The 13,917-nt window shown below is 41.2% G+C and overlaps 1 protein-coding gene across 1 annotated transcript in view; it reads right to left on the reverse strand.

Moving 5' to 3' along the window:
• Nucleotides 1-1,872: 1,872 nt before the first annotated feature.
• Nucleotides 1,873-13,917, reverse strand: part of LOC120635072 (poly [ADP-ribose] polymerase tankyrase) — an 89,057-nt gene continuing 77,012 nt past the window's right edge. The window contains exons 15-24 of the mRNA XM_039905980.1: nt 11,666-11,739; nt 10,994-11,226; nt 10,084-10,305; nt 9,483-9,595; nt 7,997-8,160; nt 7,188-7,351; nt 6,145-6,307; nt 4,885-5,011; nt 3,927-4,083; nt 1,873-2,807 (exon numbers count right to left, since the gene is read on the reverse strand). Of these exons, the coding sequence (XP_039761914.1) occupies nt 2,742-2,807; nt 3,927-4,083; nt 4,885-5,011; nt 6,145-6,307; nt 7,188-7,351; nt 7,997-8,160; nt 9,483-9,595; nt 10,084-10,305; nt 10,994-11,226; nt 11,666-11,739 (1,483 nt within the window). The 3' untranslated portion in view covers nt 1,873-2,741. The remainder of the gene's footprint in view (nt 2,808-3,926; nt 4,084-4,884; nt 5,012-6,144; nt 6,308-7,187; nt 7,352-7,996; nt 8,161-9,482; nt 9,596-10,083; nt 10,306-10,993; nt 11,227-11,665; nt 11,740-13,917) is intronic.

Raw genomic sequence — 13,917 nt, forward strand, 5'->3', positions numbered from 1 at the left:
AACAGTAGCGAAAATATTGTTTAAATTATACAAACAGGTAAGATAAAACGGAATATACAACTCGAGGTTCTGGGTACGCCCATTAATCGACGTTCTGTTTTTGATTAAATAGGGAATTCCCCGAAGAGAGACTAACGCTTCTGGCATGCTTTTTTGAAATCTGCACGCAGATACCGATTGACCAATGAATCAATAATATCGTGAATATTTACGATATTCCGATATGTAGGTACCATTATTTTTCTCCACATTTATATAGTAACATAGCATAGTAACTCTAATACAAGATTTGCTCGTTTCCAATAGCGGTGTTATTTATGAAAGATAAATTTAAAGATGTTAAAATAATGACACTCTATAGCCAATACATATTTGAAAATTTAATGTATGTTCACAAAAATATATCAAAATTTAAAAGAAAATGTGACTGCAATAATTTGAACGTTAGAAGCAAAAATAAACTTGCAGTGCAGTACACTAGACTACACAAAATAAGCAATTCATTTAAAGGAAATTGTATACAATTTTACAATAAATTACCGGTTGATATCTTGGGGATGTCACTAAAGAAGTTCAAAGTTTGTATTAAGCGAAAGCTTATAGAAAAGTCCTATTATAGTATAAAGGATTACGTAAACGATAAAAAAGCTTGGGTGTAAACAATTGCTCTAACCAGGTTGCTTCTTAAATTTTTGCTAATGACAAAGTGAGATGGTGATAACAAAAAGAACACCCGGCTAAGTTTGTTGTGGGCTTCTTCTTAGACCAGGGCGCGATTGGAACCCTCGTAGCTTTAGTTTTAAGTTTACGATTGTAGTTGTCGCCATCACTACTCACTGCTATGTACACATTTTGTATACAATAACGCATCAAAAGTGCCATCTAAGTGCCTATTTGAATAAAGGAATATTTGACTTTGTCTTTGACTTTGACTTCGGAATAAAATGGATCTTCTTTGCATTGTGTTAAAGCTCAAACTTGCCTACAATTCTTTAGCTCGAGCTTTTGACAGAACGTTCTAAGACCAAAATAAGAAGTACAGGATTTGCGACTCTAAAACTAGCGACATTAGGTTAATTTTGCTTTATTTCCTCGATCGCGACTGAGCAAATCTTGTACAGCTACAAGTCTCTTCTCTAATAGGAGATAGAAATCGAGCTAAGACGATTATAATATGTTAGTTATAATAACCGGGACGGGTTGTCGTGCTCTCTGAAGCACGGGACATTGGATATAGCCAATTTCCTAACTCCTTCAGCACCGCTAGAATAGGCAGTGACTAAAAATATCCCCAACTCATAATGGATAAAATATACTTATCCACGTATTGGATAGAAGCAGGCGTTACTTTGCGGAAATCCATAATATATTATGAAAATTAAGCTTAATGTGCTATACTCCGCAAAAACCAGGAGATCTGTATGGTGTAATTTCTAATTTCTTCAATCCGTATCCTCCACACCAAACAGATTCTCGGCAATGTACACTCTACGCACGTTTCGCTCCGAAACCAGAGCATCCTCAGGATATGATGACTTTACAATTAATAATTTTAAAGTCAAAATCTACTACTGTTCGCGGAGTAAAGCAAATTAAGCTTAATTTTCATGAATGAATACACACATTTATTTTACACCAAAGAAAAAAAGTAGTTACAGAGATATAAATACATATCAAGAGAGTACAATTTGGTGGCCTTATCGCTACATAGCGATTTCTTCCAGGCAACCAATGGCGTAAAAGGAAAAAACATAGAAAAGAGGTAGGTGGTGCAATAAATAATATTCAAAATTATACAAATATATAAATAAAATATATATATTATATATATGTAATATGTATATATAACTATATAAATATAAGTATAATTTCATAATGCTTATCCATATGCCAAAGCAAAGCAACAGGGGAAAGAAAAAGTTTAAACCCGTTTGACATGAAAAGTATATTATTAGGATACTATTTGCACGAAGGCTAACATGCTTGGAGAATGGGTACAAACGATATACATTTTGCCTTTTCCCTAGCCCATCTTAGCCGTGCTGTAATTTATAATTTCTTAACAAAAAAACTAAACAACGCAACATGTTCTGTAGGTCACGGTAGTTTAAAAGGCTAACCATTTCACCAACGTGGCAGTGATCGGCATGCGTTTGGGAAAATCTCCCGTAGTATTAAATTTTTTGGCACAGCACACAGGAAATACCCATCGGATGGCTTACGACCAATGAAATATCACCCGACGATTTCTGAAAGGTGTGCTTATTAGCATGCTTTTTAGAAATCGCCCGCATGCAAAATGGTTTCCTCAAGCATGCTCTGTATCGATCAAATAAAATGGATTAATGTTCCCCAATGCGGGCTTTCCGGCATGTTTTATGGAAGTAGCCCGCAAGCAGATTGTGTTCCTAACTTATTAAAATGGGCTCCAGCCCCAAAGTGTTCCTTCCAATTCCGGCATGCATTTTAGAAATCGTCCGCACCGACAATTTTCTTTCTATCGAGCAATGGAAATATATCCACCGCATCTATAATGATTCCCACAAAGGGCCACTTCTGGCATGCTTTTTTGAAATCTCCCTCACATACGCAGCGCTTCATGAAAACGTTTCATTCCAATGAAAATGCGTTTCGAACGCGTACCGATGACGTCATTCGCAACGAGCGATCGGCGTAATCTAATTGTATTTATTTTTCATACATTTCCGTAATACTGTACGTTAAACAATGTCCCTTGACACTCACACCGCGCCCGTGGCGGTCTCTTCGCACACTATCTGGTAGGTGATCAGGTATTCTGGATAAGCCTGTGGACAGAAAAAAAATCATCAACACCATACTCCGCCCGCTCCGGACTAGCTCTGCCACAATAATTGCCCTTGACTGCAATCTCACGTGGTAGTAAGTGATGATGCAGTCTAAGACGGTAGCGGGCTAACCTGTTAGGGAGTATGGTAGTCATACCCCTGATCGGATTCTACGCGATATCGCACCGGAACACTACATCGCTTAGCGGCACGTCTTTGTCGGTAGGGTGGTAACCAGCCACGGCCGAAGCCTCCCACCAGACCGGACTAGAGAAAATTCATAAATTATAAAATTTCTCAAATTGCTGCACCGGGGAGGTCTGAAGATATTGCTCTGCATTAAATATTCTTTTCTTTCTTTTTATCGTTTTTTATATACATATTTTTTTTTTCTGTTTTTACACTCATCGCCATCCAGCCCCAAAGCATACGTAGCTTGTGTTATGGGTACTAAGATGACTGATCAATATCAATACACATAAATACTTATAATCTATATATATATATATAAAAGAGAAAGTGTGTGGGTATGTTCCGAAACGGCTGGACCAATTTCAATGAAACTTTCAGGGAATCTCCGGATTGAGCTGGCGAGTAATCCTGTAAAGTTTGGTGACGATCGGAGCACTCCTATTTTTGAACTGTCAAACTGTGAAATACAGCTTTTATTTACTATGATGATATTCTATTGTTGGGTGTACATGGGTGTAGATAATGATCTTCACCCGCTCGAGAAGAGAATAGAAGGGAATGAATACGGAGAGAAATAAATGATTTAACATATTATGAGACTTAAATTAAAAATTTAATGATGTAAGTTTATTGTGTAAATAAAATAAGGAGCAAAATCTAGCCCGGCGAAGCAGGCTGGGTACGCTTGTATAGATATAAAACACCCGGACACTGGAAAACATTGATGTTCACCACACAAACTTTTTCCAGTTGTGGGAATCGAGCCCACGGCCTTGGACTCAGCACGCAGGGTCGCTGCCCACTGCGCCAGTCGGCCGTCCAATATCGATACATACATCACAGGTTTTCTGTCTCAGAGGGATGAGAGATTTTGATGGCATGACAAGGATGCCATAGACGATTCTTGAGAGATTGAAGTAAACTCACCTGTTCTCCTCTATACACCACATACTCAGGAAAGCAAAGGCCACCGTGCGAGGGCGTGCCCGCCACGCTGTGATGGCCTGGCGGGGCGTGCGCCATTTTCATAGCACTCGCGAGCTGGAAGGCGCGTCCTAACGTGACCCGACACAGCAGCATTTGTCTGGACACACAAACAAACATGGAAGTAGAATAAAAACAGATCGTGCGTTTTAAACAGTTAAACATAACTTGCGTCAACGGTGAAGGAAAACATCGTGAGGAAACCTGCATTCCCGAGAGCCATATAAATCTTAGTACGGTTTCCCGTACAGTCACTAGATGGCGCTTCCTAGTTAAAATATAAATCTTAGTACGGTTTCCCGTACTGTCACTAGATGGCGCTTCCTAGTTAACATATAAATCTTAGTACGGTTTCCTGTACTGTCACTAGATGGCGCTTCCTAGTTACCATATAAATCTTAGTACGGTTTCCCGTACACTCATTAGATGGCGCTTCATCGATACCATAAAAACCTTAGTGCGGTTTCCCGTACTGTCACTAGATGGAGCTTCCTAGATACCATATATATATTCGTGCGGTTTCCCGTACAATCACTAGATGGCGCTTCCTCGATACCATAAACATCTCAGTACGGTTTCCCGTACTGTCGCTAGATGGCGCTACCTAGATATCATAAAAATCTTAGTACGGTTTCCCGTACTGTCGCTAGATGGCGCTTCATCGATACCATAAAAACCTTAGTGCGGTTTTCCGTACAGTGACTAGATGGCGCTATCTAGATACCATATAAATCTTGGTTAACTTTTACGCGATCGAATAAGTAAGTCGATATGATGATGATGGAGCGTAGGTAGAAAACACTTGGCATTCTGATCTGCAGCCACCACTCGGAAGTCTGAAATCGAATGCGGCCAAGTCTGACATTCTGTTTCATTCTGACATTAAGGAATTAATCCTGACCTGTGGCAAAGGTAGCAGGAGCGGTCTTTGTGCGCCGGACATCCGGAACCGCCTCCGAAGCCGTAAACATACTGGTTGCTCTTGGACGAGTGCTCCGCGAAGTATATACCCGCGCCGAACATGCCGCCTGGTGATATTGTAGGAACAAATTGGAAAATTGTTATTTATGCAACTGTTGTAAAATAAGTCCCCGAGTCGGCCGACAAGCGCGTGGGTTCAATGTTTGTGTGACGAACATCTTGTATATTATAACTATTTATGTATATTATTCGTAAAAATATTCATCAGTCATCCTAGTACCCATAACACAAGCTACGCTTACTTTGGGGCTAGATGGCGATGTGCGTATGGTCGTAGTATATTTATTTATTTAATTAAATAGCTTTCTTTGGCCACCTACAAATAGGAGAGCAGTGTTTTTGTCGCAAGACATGTACTAGAAGATAAAATGGTTAGGAAAAGATCGCCAGTGCGAGAGAGACGCAAATGGTTGGAATATATAAAAGGACATATATAAAGAAAGCGGGGTACTAAAACAGGCGTGTGCATTTATCACATAATAGTATCACATGAGTGTACTTTAATGCGGCTAAGTACTAAAAGGTCGTAGTAGTAATAAAAAAATGCTTAAAAGTTTTTTTGGAAAGAGTCCATGTCGAGGTCATCCGTGACGCGGATTTCTAGCCTTAAAGCGGTACTAAAAGGTCGTAGTGGATATCAAAATAAATAATTAAACCGGCTTCACTGAGCGATTTTTGGTAGGCGAAAAGTCGCGTCACCGGTGACCTCGACATGACGGCACGAGCATGTCGAGGTCGTCTGTGACGTGAAGTTTGACCCTACCAAAAGTTAATGCGGCTTAGTAGCAAAAGATCGTAATGTTTGTCAAAAAAATAAATAAACGTCATTAGGGAATGACCTCGACGTGGAGTCACGAGCATGTCGAGGTCGTCGGTGACGCGAACATTTTTGCCCCACCAAAAATCGCTTGGTGAAGCAGGTTTAATTATTTATTTTTGATATCCACTACGATCTTTTAGTACGGCATTAAGGCTAAAACTTCGCGTCACGGATGACCTCGACATGCTAGTGTCGCTGTGTCGTGGTTACCGGCGTAAGAACCCTTTCCAAAAAACTTTTAAGCATTTTTTTTATTACCACTACGACCTTTTAGTACTTAGCCGCATTAAAGTAAACTCATTTGATACTATTAACTATACTATTTGAAGTTAGAGAAGATTTCACTTGGAAACAGCTCACCGATGTACGCGTGTCGCTCGTCGAAGCCCTTCTGCACGATCGCGTTAATGAACGGCGAGCCGTGGAAAAGCATCCGCTCGTTTGTGGCACCGGACTCCTCGGTCACCTCGCGCCGCCTGTGCTGGTACCGCTCCCACAGGCGTCCGTTCACCAGCTTCTGTATCTGTGGGGTGAATGAACGAAAGAATGAACGAACGTACGAACTAATTAACAAACTTATGAACGAATGATAGCAGCTACTAACGCCCACCCCCGCCCGGAGGTGGGCGTTAATAGCTGTAACACAGTTTCTAACTAACACAGTTGTTACCGTTCCTTAGATTATAAGAATCCGTGTAAATGAGACACAATAAAGACAATTATTATTATTATTATTATTATTGAAAGAACGAATGAAAAAATGAATGAAAACAAGAATGAATGAACGAACGAATTACTGATCGTTTCAACGAAATTATGGCTGTATGAATGAACGAATAAACAAATGAAAGAATGAATGAAAGAACGAATAATAGATCGAATTAACGAACTTAGGGCGTTATAAATGAATGTATGAACAAATGAATGAATGAAAGAATGAATGAATGAACGAACTTATGACTGTATGAATGAACGAATGAGGGAATAATTGAACGTCTAAATGAATGTATTAATGACTAATAGAAAGAATGGTAGAGTCACTACAAACATACATACTCAACGTTTCAAAAGTGCCTTCTAAAGTCCTTGAAGAGAGAAAAAAAATAAAATATGCACAAATGAAAGAACCCTTCGTAAGACCGCACCCCGGGAGTATGCTAACTCATAACTAATAAGGGGTAAGTCATAACTTACCGTACACTCTAACAGGTTAGCCCGCTACCACCTTAGACTGCATGAGCACTTACCACCGGGTGTGATAACTGTCAAGGGCTAACTCGCAGTAAAATTAAAAATTAAAAAAATAAAAATGAATGAGTGCACCTTCGTTGGATCCATACTTAATATGGCAAATGCGAAATTGTGTTGCAATAGGGAAATAATAATAAAAAAATAACTCTCACCCTAACAATGTTGTATCTTGTGAAGTGTCCGCCGGCGTGGTCCCTGTGCAAACGTACTCCGGCTTGCATTTCCCTCTCCAGAACAGTGAACTCGCTCTCTCCGTTCTCTCCGCACTCTTCGGTGCTGGGGGTGACGTCCACTAGAGTCGTGCCGCCGTACCATTCTGGGGAGAAATACGCAGTTTTTCTTACATAGCCTTGAAACTTTCTAACCCTGCTCGCTTCAACAACTAGTACTATTTCCAAACGATGGCATAAGTCGTGCTTTTCTCGGGACAACTCCAACTCCACCGTGACCTGCCGCCGCTCAAGCACTAATCGAGGATGGAGAGGCAACTCACCGGAATGTGTCGTTCCGCCTGAATCAACCGGTGTCGGTGCCCGTGAGCGGCCACGCCCACTGCCCGAAGTCCTCGTGGCACCTCTCCGATGAGATATCCACCGTGACCTGCCGCCGCTCAAGCACTACCTCATGATGGAGTGGCCACTCACCGGAGTGTGTCGTGCCGCCCGAATCAGCCGGTGTCGGTGCCCGTAAGCGGCCACGCCCACGGGCCGCAGGTCCTCGTGGCACCTCTCCGATGAGGTATCCACCGTGACCTGCCGCTGCTCGAGCACTACTTGAGGTTGGATGGGCAACTCACCGGAGTGTGTCTGCAAGCTGTGTCGTGCCGCCTTGATCAGCCGGTGTCGGTGCCCGTAAGCGGCCACAACCACTGCCCGCAGGTCTTCGTGGCACCTCTCCGATGAGGTATCCACCGTGACCTGCCGCCACTCGAGCACTACTTGAGGTTGGATGGGCAACTCACCGGAGTGTGTCTGCAAGCTGTGTCGTGCCGCCTTGATCAGCCGGTGTCGGTGCCCGTAAGCGGCCACACCCACTGCCCGCAGGTCCTCGTGGCACATCTCCGACAAGATATCCACGGTGATCTGCTCCCGCTCCAGAACCGAGGACAGCTGTTCCAAGCCGATACTGGAGACAAAACGAGAGAATAGAGCAATTTATTAAAGTGACAATTTTATTACATCGTCTCAAACTTTTACGTGTGTGTGTTGCGTTGTGTTGCATGTCGCGTGACGGTCAGCCAAGGAGTAGGGGTAAAGTGACAGGCGCTCGTCAGAGCACCCAAGGTCGATATGGTGGCGCCTATAGTCCGCTGCCCAGCTGACCGTTTAGTGTATAGTATTTTTTAGATTTTTTTTTAAATTTTTTTCTTGTTACGGTATATTTTTATAGACCAAAAAGAAAATTCCTGAAAGTTTCAATTAAAAATTCAAATTTTAAAAGGTCGCTCAGAATTTTTTTTAATTTGCGTAGAGCTACCTCTTAATATTCAAATTTAAATTCCATACACTTTTTTCCTTTTATTTAATCAAATTATCGACAAAAATTCACCACGAGATTATAAATCAAATTTAACAATAAATATAACTTTCTTTAAATTTAATAATTTCAATAAGGAAAAAAAAATGTATGTCGATTTTTGATGATTTTTGAAATTTTAAAAAATTCTGAGAAAAAAAAATTTTTTTTAAAAAAGGTCTTATTAAATTTTTTTTTTTTTTTTTATATAGACTCATTTGTGCCAGTGTGAAACTCATAATGCAGATGGAATTGATAATAGAATAATTGAAAAACGGATAAAAATGACTCAACGATTATAAAATATTCTTTTCAGTTTTATGTGTATACAATAATCTAAATAATTGTAAAGTACTATGCATATCGTACTCTAAGACACAAGAGTTCAATAAAAATATAAGTTGGATAGTAAAAATATTAGATGTTAGTCTACTTTTATAATTTTCCGTTATCATTCTCAATATAATTCATGGACCGTTATCATTCTCAATCGACGGCCGAGTGCTTTCTGAGTCCAAGGTCGTGGGTTCGATTCCCACAACTGGAAAATGTTTGTGTGATGAACATGAATGTTTTTTAGTGTCTGGGTGTTTATCTGTATATTGTAAGTATTTCTGTGTATTATATTCATAAAAAAATATTCATCAGCTATCTTAGTACCCACAACACAAGCTACGCTTACTTTAGGGCTAGATGGCGATGTGTGTATTGTCGTAGTATATTTATTTATAAAAAAAAAAAATTAAAATTAAAAAAAATAAAAAAAAAACTTGGGACGTGCACGCATGCACGCTCGCACGTACGCACGAACGCACGCACGCACGTTAAACTTGTAACACCCTGACGTTTTTGCGTCGGGGTGGCGTAACTGGCGTCTCTTCCTATATGATTTTGCCGTCATTATTGTTGTGGCCAGCATTCTGCCAACTCACCTGGTCAAGAAAGTTTGTAGAGATTCAGATGTAGAGAGCGCCGAAGCGGGTCTGCCCGCCGCATCCTCTAAACTACCGCGGGAACCTTCCGCCCAGTAGTTCGTGGGAATAACCTGTGTGACAAATTAGCTAAGTAAATACATGACTGTCCGATAGCTTTTGAATTTTAAACAAACGGATTTTAATACCTACCTACCTTTTTGGGTTTTTTTTTATTATTCAAATATTATGATATCTGATGGATATCAAAAACCTTACTAGTATAACAAATGCGAATAGCGCCCTAACTTAGTAAACGATCAACTTGATTTTGGCATAGTTAGTTAAACAAATGGAAAGTAACATAGGCTTCATTTTTATTAGCTAGCCAAAAATTATTAGAAAAAATAATGGGAGTTTACTACGCCTTTGAATCCAAAGATAACAAAAAAAAAAATGGATATTGAAAACATCAAGTTGACCAAAATTAAACATCGGCAATAAATACAATGTTTAATACGATATTAAATTACAATGCGATTTAAAAATGGTGTTAGTCCGTGCAAGTCCGACATGCCCTGCCATCAAGGCAGAAGTCCGAAAAAAATTGGTGTACACGCACAGGTAATGGTAGAGGCACTGTATCCCCGCTGGGCAGCAGCACTGGACAGTGGGGGGGTGGTAATGGCGCTGGGGAGGGGGGCGCCACGTTGTGCTCCGAGCCCGCGACCGCGCTGCCTGTCATCGCATCCTGGAGGAGGGATCTGACATCGTCAGCTCCCGCCAGTTCCAGGGCCGTTTGACCTTCCTGGTTCTTGAGGAACGGGTCAGCTCCGTGTGCCAGCTGTAAGCGTGAAGTATATATTGAAAAATTTTATTAGTACATTTTTGTATTTCTTAATGACGAGGTTGCTAGGAAGCATCCGGCTCCGCTTTCATCTCTCACAAGATAGAAAAATTAATTTTAAAATGTAAAATGTAAATTGTTGATGTTGGAAAAGAGCAACTGCTGAGTTTCTTGCCGGCTTCTTCTCGGTAGAATCGGCCTTCCGAACCGGTGGTAGAGTCACTACACACAGACAGACTTGACGTTTTAAAAGTGCTTATATTAGGCCTACATGAAATAAATGAATTTTTAATTTTGAATTTTTGAATTTCTTTGTTTATCGTGATCATTAATTAACCTAAACCCGTCTCATTCTGAGGGTTACCTCTCAGAGTGAGACGGGTTTAGGTCGTAGTCCAACACGCTGGCCGTGTGCTGATAGGCAGACGTCACATTCACACGCCCTTGAGAACATGATTGAGAATTCTCAGGCATGTAGGTCTCCTCAGGATGGAGTGAAGCGGAATTTATTTTCCTTATTTTAAAGCTCAAATTCGTCCGCACTGCTGCGGCAAGCGGTCATGGCAAAGTGAAAACAGTGTTAATTGATTTGCAACTCTAAAACGACCTAGATTAGGTGCATTTTGCAATGACGTTACAATATTTCGATACTCGCAAGAGACTTCACGGTTGCGAGATCACTTACCAATAAGGCGCACAGCTGCGTCCGGGCTTTATGTGCGGCCTCGTGGAGGGGGGTGAAGCCCCACCGGTCCGCCGCGTTGGGGGGGGTTCCGGCCCTCAGCAGCAACGCCGCCAGCTCCACGTGGCCGTAGGAAGCCGCGTTGTGGAGGGGCACCAGCCCCCCTTTATCTCGCGCGGAAACCGCGGCACCCGCTTCCAGCAGCGCTTCAGCCACTTCGAGGTTGTTGTAGCCCGCTTAAAGAACCATTCAAAGTCATTACGCCCTTTTTATTTTGTTGACGGTGGCGAAATCTTGCGTGATTGAGTAACAAAAATCCACACTTTCACATTTATAATATTAGCAGTACGACTGAAAAACATTTTTCGGGAATCGAACCCACGGCCTTGGACTTGGGGTAGCTGCCCTAATATTATTTTCATATGATTAACCATTTTTTTTTTTATGTATCACTAAAAATTATGTTGTATCACTGCGATCTTACCTTGTGGTAAGTTTAAATGCATTTAATTCTAATGGTAGAAGTCTTACCAGGAAACGTTTTGGAAGTCATACTGAACCCAGAACCAAAGTCAGTTAAAAGGTAAGTCAAGAACTAACTTTGCACTGTTCCGCTTCCGCTATCTATAACACAATAAAAAAATCCATCATTCTTTCTTCTCTTTCTTCTCTTACCAGCGAGATGGAGGGGCGTGGAATTCCTTCCGTGCGAGTCCCTGCAGTTGACATTTTGCGGTGTTATTAATTTCCTGAAACAAATCCATTTGACAGATGTCAATTAAAAGGTTTTATTTTTTGTTCAATCTGCTGAGTTTGTTGCCGGCTCTTCTCGGTGGTACAAACGGACTGACTTGACGTTTAAAAAGTGCTTATAAACTGTGCGTACATGAAATAAATGAATTTTGAATTTACAATTTATCTGCCTTAGATATACAAAATCTCGTTTCGCGGTATTTGTGGCCGCGCCCGCTTCGAAACGCCTCGGCCGATTATTAATTTTAAAAAAAATTCATCTATACATTTGAAAGGTTTGAGATTGAGAATAGGTCATCATAATCATATCGATTCATTACCGGCCGACTACAGAGCACGGGTCTCCACCCACAATGAGATAGGGTTCAGGCCGTAGTCCACCACGCTGGCCCAGTGCGGTTTGGTGGACTCCACACACCTTCAAGAAAATTACGTTAGGTTTCCTCACGATGTTTTCCTTAAAGGTAGAAGCAAGTGATATTTTAATTAGGATAATAAGTGAAGGTTTCAAAATTCAAAAAATTCAAAATTCAAAATTCATTTTTTTCAAGTAGGCCTAATACAAGCACTTTTGAAACGTCAAGTCTGTCCGTGTGTAGTGACTCTACCACCGGTTCGGAAGGCAGATTCTACCGAAAAGAAGCCGGCAAGAAACTCAGCAGTTGCTCTTTTCCAACATCAAAAATTTACATTTTATATTTTAACATTCATTTTTCTATCTTGTGAGAGATGAAAGCGGAGCCGGATGCTTCCAAGCAACCTTGTCATTAAGAAACTCATCAGTTGTATAATAACCTCGCTGTAATAAATGTGTTTTAACAAATTCTTTAAACTTGTGCATTGGCAGGTCCAAAATCACCTTAGGAATCATATTATAAAAGCGTATACTCAATCCCACAAATGATCCCTGTACCTTACGCAGACGATATGCAGATGACACTAATTTATGACCATTCCTTGTAAGTCGACTGTTTATGTCCACTTTTTGTTTATAAAGACTAATATGTTGTCTTACAAATACTATATTGTTATAAATATATTGTGAAGCTACAGTAAGTATGCCTATTTCTTTAAACTTCTCACGGAGGGATTCGCGTGATTTAAGTTTATATATTGACCGTACAGCTCTTTTCTGCAATATAAATATAGTTTCGATATCAGCTGCTTTACCCCATAACAAGATTCAACAGGTACATCCCACGATAATATGCCCGTGACATCCAACTTGACATCTCGTGCCTACGCAGTCCCGTCCTGACCACGATCCACGCAACTGGGTCGTAATATTTACAAATCCAAAATATTATCGTGGTATGTACTCGTTGAATTATATTTAAGAAATGTTGATTAACCACGAGAATCTTAGTTTAAAATCTTTTATAAGTGAAGGGTTAAAGACCGTAGTCCGCAACGCTGGCCCAGTGCGGAGTGGTGGTTACCTCCTTTCGAGGGGCAAGTTCGAATCGCAAACTTTTCTAAGTTACGTGCGTTTAATGCAACTTAAATATCGCTTGCTTCAACGGTGAAGGAAAACATCGTAAAACCTGCACGCCATAGAGTTTTATATATTGTTCTCAAAGGCGTGTGGAGTCCACCAATCCGCACTGGGCCAGCGTGGTGGACTACGGCCTGAATACTTCTCATGTGTGGCGTGCCCTGCAGATTCTGTTATGGGTTCATATGACGGCTATGCAGTTTTTTTATATAGTAATACGTTTTTCTAACGTGCCGGCCACGACCGGCGAAGCGTCTAGTGACCGAAGCATGCCGCGGGGCAGCCAGTGGCGTGCACTTCATACATGCACAAAAGCGCTGCCTACCCTATTTTCATATATAACTGGCAACAGAGGTGGATTTTGACATTATATATCATTCTGGTCCAAGCTCCTGTGCACGCCACTGGGGGCAGCGGTTTTCCACAATCATAAATTTAATCGAAAATTCGCGCAACGCCATCTTTCCCGTGCACGCTATATGGCGTTTAACTAAATTAACAAAATAAAAATGGGTGAGACAAGGGGGTGTTAACTCACTCACCAGAGTTACCGACGTAGCTCAACGAGTCGCGAAGCTGAAGTGGCAATGGGCCGGGCACATAGTTCGGAGAAAGGATGGACGTTGGGGTCCCAACGTGCTGGAATGGCGGCCCCGAACTGGTAAGCTCAGCGTTGGTC

This window comes from Pararge aegeria, chromosome 26 (assembly GCF_905163445.1).
Source record: "Pararge aegeria chromosome 26, ilParAegt1.1, whole genome shotgun sequence".
Classification (NCBI taxonomy): Eukaryota; Metazoa; Arthropoda; class Insecta; order Lepidoptera; family Nymphalidae; genus Pararge; species Pararge aegeria.